At 58.3% G+C, this 9445-nt stretch overlaps 1 protein-coding gene across 1 annotated transcript; it reads left to right on the forward strand.

Moving 5' to 3' along the window:
- The first annotated feature begins 369 nt into the window (after positions 1-369).
- Positions 370-1376, forward strand: LOC109782345 (uncharacterized). The gene is made up of 2 exons (XM_020340957.1): positions 370-653; positions 1142-1376. The coding sequence occupies exons 1-2, from the start codon at positions 370-372 to the stop codon at positions 1374-1376; spliced, it is 519 nt and encodes a 172-aa protein (XP_020196546.1).
- Positions 1377-9445: the final 8069 nt, after the last annotated feature.

Below are 9445 nucleotides of genomic sequence, written 5' to 3' on the forward strand. Positions count from 1 at the left end.
ATGCAGTTCTGTTCTGATAGCAAAGAAGTGCACTGACTTAGAAAATTCACCGAAAACACAATCATCACATTTTCTGACAGTTGCATCAATACCTTGAACTAGTCACGAAAAAAGAGGCGACGACGTTCCGGATTTCCAATGCACTAACAAAGCCTCCTCATAGCAGAACCTCTCTGCAGTTGCCACGTAACTTAAAACAGAGCCCCACCACGCTACCACCCCGCTCCACCTCTCCCACGTCCTGTCAAGGAGAGCAGAGGAGAAAACACAACTTCTTCGTCCCCCCAAAACCCCATTGCATCTTCTTCTCCACACTTCCTTTCACTAACCTCTCTCTCCAGAACAAACACGAGAGAGCAGAGGAGAGTCATGGCGGATGCACCTCTGTACAAGCAGCGCCGCACGTACACCAGGGAGCTCCACGACGTCCACCTCCACGGCAACCACAAGCTCCACGTCGTTTGCAATAGCAAGGGTAAAGACGTGGACAAGATGCTGTCCACGTTCAGGAGGAAGCTCGGCGGAATGCCCGTCAAACTAGTCGGCGTTGATGTCGAGTACACTCACTACGTGAAGCCACAGCGGGCAGCAGTGCTCCAGCTATGCGTAGAAAAAGAATGCCTTGTCTACCACATCTCTGCAGCTAAAGGCAGGTCAGAATAACTATCAATCTGTACTATTGCTTGTCAATATTGATTTTAAATTTTCTTCACTGCAATTGCCAAATATTTAAACTTTGGTTCTCATTTTTCAAAATCATGGCATATGAATTCATTGACAGTTTTCATATGGCTCCATGTATGTCACTCATGTGTTCAACTCTTGAATTATATGATCTAGCAATACACGCAGTTTTATTTTGCTTTAAGAAATACAAATTATTTGGCTGAACAATAGAAAACTGCAACATTACTATACAAAACATGTATGAAATTCAGTTTCAAGAATACAAGCATGCACAAAACATGCATTGTTTATGCAGTTTATTATCAGATTTACTAGTTATGTTGAACAAAGTATTAGCAACTACTCAATGCAACAGATTCAGATATTCATATTGCAGTCCAGTTTCAGAAAAAACAAAAAAACATTGGTAGTTCTAAGAAATAAACTATATTCAACCTATACAAACATATTGCAGGCCAATGGAACTAGACAAATTCCTCATGAATGGTGAGTACACCTTCGTCGGATTCGCCATTGAAGGAGACAAAAGCAAGCTGAAGGTATCTGGTTTGGAGATCAACTCCGACAACTACATTGATATTCAGGTGGAATGGAGAGACCCATACAATAAAAAGAAGTTTGACTCTTTGGCTGATGTTGCCGGCAGGATGATAGACATTCACTACCATGACATGAAGAAAAAAAATTAACCGCAAGGAGGACCATACTCTGTGGGAATTTTGCCCACTGCTAGAAAAGCTTATCAAGTATGCAGCAATAGATGCATTCGCAACATATGAGTCATGGAGAATCATCTACGATGTCATAATGGGACTGGACAGGGCAAGAAGAGACAAAGAAGCAAAGAAGAAGAAGAAAAAGGCTGTAATCCAATACAACAACTAGAAAAAATCAGGGCTATGTTTAGTTTCACTTTACTTTAGTCGTTGTGTTGTTCTTTGTTTCATGTATGCAAGCTTTTGATGATGTCCATTGCTTCATATCGAACATTTCTTTTGTAAAAACAATGTCAGTTTGCTTGTGATCAATTGCTTTCGCAGAACTTAGTTTGTATTAGAACAAGTATCTAGACAACTTTGAAAAAATTAATGTGTGATACCAAAACATACTATTCAAATACAAAACATATTTAAAAACAACATTAAACAAAAAAACTAGGTAATCTGACTACAAACTAATACATAAAAAAGAAAAGATTAATGCAGTTCACAATGGTATAAGAAAGGAGTACACATGTGTCCACATGCAGTCCACAAATAGTAATTATAGAAAAAGAACATTAATATTAATATTTCTAAAAAATAATAATCCGCAGACCATCCTAAACAAACGTGAATACAGTCCACAGAACTAATATAAGGCAGTTCACAAAGTATATACATGAAGTGCAGTACATGCATAAATGTAGAACGACAAGGGCCGCAACAGCTTTCGTGCGGTGCCCAACACACAGACTTGCTACGCGCAGTGCAGTACTCAATGTTGGTGCAAGCAGTACAAATGACATCATTTGTACTACCACAAAAATATATATCCTCCAAAAAGAAAAAATGCTTCAGATAAGGAAAAAAAATTGGCCACCCAGCTGAACCAGGCCCCAGCCAGTCCCGTAATAGGTCTGCACCCACAGTAGGTGAGCCGTTCTGAGCCACAATGCATGGCGCCGGTCACAGATGAGCCCACAGGTCAGAGAGCGTAGAGCAGCGAGCGCCGTGTGTAAGCGCCCAGATAAGTAACCAGAGGAGTTCGACAGATATGCCTCGCCAGCGCATATAAACAGGTCGAGTGGGTCTCCGCGGGCGAGGTGGGACTAAATATTAAAGCGCACACACAGCGCACCGGGAACCAGCCGTGCTCACAGGCCGACTTGAGCCCAATGCGTTGGACCCAACAAATTCTCACAGCCCAAAACAAACAAAAGCCCAACGACGCACAACTAGCATGTAACTCCAGTACTCCCTCACCTAAAAAAATTGCAGTCCACTGTGCAGTCCGGTATGGGACGGAAGATGTGCTGTCAATAAAGCAATGCAGTTCGCTTAGACAATTATTTTTTCCAGCCAATCAAGAACACTACAACGGCTAGCCCGAGTCAAACCGCCTGCTCCACTTGGCCAATCTTTTCACTTGGCTACAACGGGACAATCCCACGTCACACCCTGGCTTGATTGACAGGCGCACGGGGTGTGACACGGAGGCGACGGGGTCTGGCGGACTCGCTTACGCATGCGGCGCCGCGGCACGCCGCGTCGCCGCCTGCTCCGGCTCGTTCCAGGCTCGGCCTCGCAGGGGGTTGGGGAGGAGGGTCACGACCCCCGTCCCCACTCCCTGCTCGGCTTCGCGCTAACGCACGCAGCGCGCTTGGTTGAGAGGCGCAGTGCGGACATTATGTTTTTCCAACAAATAGGACGCACGCAACCCTAGAGCCACACCCCTAAGATAGAGAGGGAGGTGACGGGGTGTGACAGACTCGCCCAAGCATGCGGCGCCGCAGCACGCCGCGTCGCCGCCTGCTCCGGCTCGTTCCAGGCTCGGCCTCGCAGGGGGTTGGGGAGGGGGGGGGTCACGACCCCCCTCCTCACACCTTGCTCGGCCTCGCGCTAACGCATGCAGTGCGCTTGATTGACAGGCGCAGTGCGGACATTCTGTTTTTCCAACAAATAGGACGCACGCAACCCCAGAGCCAAACCCCTAAGATAGACAGGGAGGCGACGGGGTGTGACGGACTCGCCTACGCATGCGGCGCCGCGGCAAGCCATGTCGCTGCCTGCTCCGGTTCGTTCCAGGCTCGGCCTCGCAGGGGGTTGGGGAGGGGGGTCACGACCCCCCCTCCCCACCCCCTGCTCGGCCTCGCGCTAACGCACGCAATGCGCTTGGTTGACACGCACAGTGCGGACATTTTGTTTTTCCAACAAATAGGACGCACACATCCCCAGAGCGACACCCCTAAGATAAACAGGGAGGCGACGGGGTCTGACGGACTGGCCTACGCATGCGGTGCCGCGGCAAGCCGCCTGCTCCGGCTCTTTCCAGGCTCGGCCTCGCAGGGGGTTGGGGAGGGGGTCACGACCCCCCTCCCCACCCCCTGCTCGGCCTCGCGCTAACGCATGCAGTGCGCTTGGTTGACAGGCGCAGTGCGGACATTCTGTTTTTCCAACAAATAGGATGCACGGTACCCCAGAGCCACACCCCTAAGATAGACATGGAGGCGACGGGGTGTGACGGACTCGCCTACGCATGCGGCGCCGCGGCACGCCGCGTCGCCGCCTGCTCCAGCTCGTTCCAGCCTCGGCCTCGCAGGGGGTTGGGGAGGAGGGGTCACGACCCCCCTCCCCACCCCCTGCTCGGCCTCGCGCTAACGCACGCAGTGCGCTTGGTTGACAGGCGCAGTGCGAACATTCTGTTTTCCCATCAAATATGACGCACACAACCCCAGAGCCACACCCCTAAGATAGACAGGGAGGCGACGGGGTGTGACGGACTCGCTTACGCATGCGGCGCCGCAGCATGCTGCGTCGCCGCCTGCTACGGCTCGTTCCAGGCTTGGCCTCGCGGGGGGTTGGGGAGGGGGGGGTCACGACCCCCTCCCCACACCTTGCTCGGCCTCGTGCTAACGCATGCAGTGCGCTTGGTTGACAGGCGCAGTGCGGACATTCTGTTTTTCCAACAAATAGGACGCACGCAACCCCAGAGCCACACGCCTAAGATAGACAGGGAGGCGACAGGGTGTGACGGACTCGGCTACTCATGCGGCGCCGCGGCACGCCACGTCGCCGCCTGCTCCGGCTCGTTCCAGGCTCGGACTCGCAGGGGGTTGGGGAGGGGGGGTCACGACCCCCCCTCCCCACCCCTGCTCGGCCCCGCGCTAACGCAGGCAGTGCAATTGGTTGACAGGCGCAGTGCGGACATTCTGTTTTTCCAACAAATAGGACGCACACAACCCCAGAGCCACACCCCTAAGATAGACATGGAGGCGACGGGGTGTGATGGACTCGCCTACGCATGCGGTGCCGCGGCACGCCGCGTCGCCGCCTGCTCCGGCTCGTCCCAGGCTCGGCCTCGGAGGGGGTTGGGGAGGGGGGTCACGACCCCCCTCCCCACCCCCAGCTCGGCCTCGCGCTAACGCATGCAGTGCACTTGGTTGACAGGCGCAGTGCGGACATTCTGTTTTTCCAACAAATAGGACGCACACAACCCCAGAGCAACAACCCTAAGATAGACTGGGAGGCGATGGGGTGTGATGGATTCGCCTACGAATGCGGCGCCGCGGCACGCCGCGTCGCCGCCTGCTCTGGCTCGTTCTAGGCTCGGCCTCGCAGGGGGTTGGGGAGGGGGGGTCACGACCCCGCCTCCGCACACCTTGCTCGGCCTCGCTCTAACGCACGCAGTGCGCTTGGTTGATAGGCGCAGCACGGACATTCTGTTTTTCCAACAAATAGGACGCACGCGACCCCAGAGCCACACCCCTAAGATAGACAGGGAGGCGACGGGGTGTGACGGACTCGCCTACGCATGCGGCGCCGCGGCACGCCGCATCGCCGCCTGCTCCAGCTTGTTCCAGGCTCGGCCTCGCAGGGGGTTGGGGAGGGGGGGTCACGACACCCCCTCCCCACCCCTGTTCGGCCTCGCGCTAACCCACGCAGTGCGCTTGGTTGACAGGCGCAGTGCGGACATTCTGTTTTTGCAACAAATAGGACGCACACATCCCCAGAGCCACACCCCTAAGAGAAACAGGGAGGCAACGGGGTGTGACGGACTCGCCTACGCATGCGGTGCCGTAGCACACCACATCGCCGCCTGCTCCGGCTTGTTCCAGGCTCGGCCTCGCAGGGGGTTGGGGAGGGGGTCGGCCTCGCGCTAACGCATGCCGTGCACTTGGTTGACAGGCGCAGTGCGGACGTTCTCTTGTTACAACAAATAGGACGCACGGTACCCCAGAGCCACACCCCTAAGATAGAAAGGGAGGCGACGGGGTGTGACTGACTCGCCTACGCATGCAGCGCCGCGGCACGCCGCGTCACCGCCTGCTCCGGATCGTTCCAGGCTCGGCCTCGCAGGTGGTTTGGGAGGGGGTCACGACCCCCCTCCCCACCCCCTGCTCGGTCTCGCGCTGACGCACGCAGTGCATTTGGTTGACAAGCGCAGTGCCGACATTCTGTTTTTCCAACAAATAGGACGAACACAACCCCAGAGCTACACCCCTAAGATAGACAGGGAGGCGACGGGGTGTGACGGACTCGCCTACGCATGCGGCGCCGCGGCACGCCGCGTCGCCGCCTGCTCCGGCTCATTCCAGGCTCGGCCTCGCAGGGGGTTGGCAAGGGGGGGGGTCACGACCCCCCTCCCCACAGCTTGCTCGGCCTCGCGCTAACGCACGTAGTGCGCTTGGTTGACAGGCACAGTGCGGAAATTCTGTTTTTCCAACAAATAGGACGCACGCAACCCCAGAGCCTCACCCCTAAGATAGACAGGGAGGCGACGGGGTGTGACGGACTCGCCTACGCATGCGGTGCCGCGGTACGCCGCATCGCCGCCTGCTCCGGCTCGTTCCAGGCTCGGCCTCGCAGGGGGTTGGGGAGGGGGGTCACGACTCCCCTCCCCACCCCCTGCTCGGCCTTGCGCTAACGCACGCAGTGCACTTGGTTGACAGGCGCAGTGCGGACATTCTATTTTTCCAACAAATAGGACGCACACAACCCCAGAGCCACACCCCTAAGACAGACAGGGATGCGACGGGGTGTGACGGACTGGCCTACGCATGCGGTGCCGCGGCACGCCGCGTCGCCGCCTGCTCCGGCTCGTTCCAGGCTCGGCCTCGCAGGGGTTTGGTTGATAGGCGCAGTGCGGACATTCTGTTTTTCCAACAAATAGGACGCACACAACCCCAGAGCAACACCCCTAAGATAGACTGGGAGGGGATGGGGTGTGACGGATTCGCCTACGTATGCGGCGCCGCGGCACGCCGCCTGCTCTGGCTCGTTCTAGGCTCGGCCTCGCAGGGGGTTGGGGAGGGGGGGTCACAACCCCGCCTCCCCACACCTTGCTCGGCCTCGCACTAACGCACGCAGTGCGCTTGGTTGATAGGCGCAGTGCGGACATTCTGTTTTTCCAACAAATAGGATGCACGTGAACCCAGAGCCACACCCCTAAGATAGACAGGGAGGCGACGGGGTGTGACGGACTCGCCTACGCATGCGGCGCCGCGGCACGCCGCATCGCCGCTTGCTCCAGCTTGTTCCAGGCTCGGCCTCGCAGTGGGTTGGGGAGGGGGGTCACGACCCCCTCCCCACCCCTGTTCGGCCTCGCGCTAACGCACGCAGTGCGCTTGGTTGACAGGCGCAGTGCGGACATTCTGTTTTTGCAAAAATAGGACGCACACATGCCCAGAGCCACACCCCTAAGATAAACAGGGAGGCGACGGGGTGTGACAAACTGGCCTACGCATGCGGTGCCGTAGCACACCGCATCGCCGCCTGCTTCGGCTTGTTCCAGGCTCGGCCTCGCAGGGGGTTGGGGAGGGGGGGTCGGCCTCGCGCTAACGCATGCCGTGCACTTGGTTGACAGGCGCAGTGCGGACGTTCTGTTTTTCCAACAAATAGGACGCACGGTACCCCAGAGCCACACCCCTAAGATAGAAAGGGAGGCGACGGGGTGTGACGGACTCGCTTACGCATGCAGCGCCGCGGCACGCCGCGTCGCCGCCTGCTCCGGATCGTTCCAGGCTCGGCCTCGCAGGGGGTTGGGGAGGGGGGTCACGACCCCCCTCCCCACCCCCTGCTAGGCCTCGCGCTGACGCACGCAGTGCATTTGGTTGACAAGTGCAGTGCGGACATTCTGTTTTTCCAACAAATAGGACGAACACAACCCCAGAGCCACACCCCTAAGATAGACAAGGAGGCGACGAGGTGTGACGGACTCGCCTACGCATGCGGCGCCGCGGCACGCTGCGTCGCCGCCTGCTCCGGCTCGTTCCAGGCTCGGCCTCGCAGGGGGTTGGGGAGGGGGGTCACGACCCCCCTCCCCACACCTTGCTCGGCCTCGCGCTAACGCACGTAGTGCGCTTGGTTGACAGGCGCAGTGCGGACATTCTGTTTTTCCGACAAATAGGACGCACGCAACCCCAGAGCCAAACCCCTAAGATAGACAGGGAGGCGACGGGGTGTGACGGACTCGCCTACGCATGCGGTGCCGCGACACGCTGCGTCGCCGCCTGGTTCGGCTCGTTCCAGGCTCGGCCTTGCAGGGGGTTGGAGAGGGGGGTCACGACCCCCCTCCCCACCCCTTGCTCGGCCTCGTGCTAACGCACGTAGTGCGCTTGGTTGACTGGCGCAGTGTGGACATTCTGTTTTTCCAACAAATAGGACGCACACAACCCCAGAGCCACACCCCTAAGATAGACAGGGAGGCGACGGGGTGTGACGGACTCGCCTACGCCTGCGGCGCCGCGGCACGCCGCGTCGCCGCCTGCTCCGGCTCGTTCCAGGCTCGGCCTCGCAGGGGGTTGGGGAGGGGAGTCACGACCCCCCCACCCCCTGCTCGGCCTCGCGCTAACGCACGCAGTGCGCTTGGTTTACACGCGCAGTGTGGACATTCTGTTTTTCCAACAAATAGGATGCACACAACCCCAGAGCCACACCCCTAAGATAGACAGGGAGGCGACGGGGTGTGACGGACTAGCCTACGCATGCGGTGCCGCGGCACGCCGCGTCGCCGCCTGCTCCGGCTCGTTCCAGGCTCGGCCTCATAGGCGGTTGGGGAGGGCGGGTCACGACCCCTCCTCCCCACCCCCTGCTCGGCCTCGCGCTAACGCACGCAGTGCGCTTGGTTGACAGGCGCAGTGCGGACATTCCGTTTTTCCAACGAATAGGACGCACACAACCCCAGAGCCATACCCCTAAGAAAGACAGGGAGGCGACGGGGTGTGACGGACTCGCCTACTCATGCGGCGCCGCGGCACGCCACGTCGCCGCCTGCTCCGGCTCATTCCAGGCTCGGCCTCGCAGGGGGTTTGGGAGGGGGGTCACGACCCCCCTCCCCACCCCCTGCTCGGCCACGCGCTAACGTAGGCAGTGCACTTGGTTGACAGGCGCAGTGCGGACATTTTGTTTTTCCAACAAATAGGACGCACACAACCCCAGTGCCATACCCCTAAGATAGACAGGGAGGCGACGGGGTGTGACGGACTCGCCTACGCATGCGGGGCCGCAGCATGCCGCGTCGCCGCCTGCTCCGGCTCGTTCCAGGCTCGGCCTCGCTGGGGGTTGGGGAGGGGGGGTCACGACCCCCCTCCCCACACCTTGCTCGGCCTCGCGCTAATGCACATAGTGCGCTTGGTTGACAAGCACAGTGCGGAAATTCTGTTTTTCCAACAAATAAGACGCACGCAACCCCAGAGCCTCACCCCTAAGATAGACAGGGAGGCGACGGGGTGTGACGGACTCGCCTACGCATGCGGTGCCGCGACACGCTGCGTCGCCGCCTGGTTCGGCTCGTTCCAGGCTCGGCCTTGCAGGGGGTTGGAGAGGGGGGTCACGACCCCCCTCCCCACCCCTTGCTCGGCCTCGTGCTAACGCACGTAGTGCGCTTGGTTGACTGGCGCAGTGTGGACATTCTGTTTTTCCAACAAATAGGACGCACACAACCCCAGAGCCACACCCCTAAGATAGACAGGGAGGCGACGGGGTGTGACGGACTCGCCTACGCCTGCGGCGCCGCGGCACGCCGCGTCGCCGCCTGCTCCGGCTCGTTCCAGGCTCGG

The sequence above is a fragment of the Aegilops tauschii genome, chromosome 4, assembly GCF_002575655.3.
Source record: "Aegilops tauschii subsp. strangulata cultivar AL8/78 chromosome 4, Aet v6.0, whole genome shotgun sequence".
Classification (NCBI taxonomy): Eukaryota; Viridiplantae; Streptophyta; class Magnoliopsida; order Poales; family Poaceae; genus Aegilops; species Aegilops tauschii.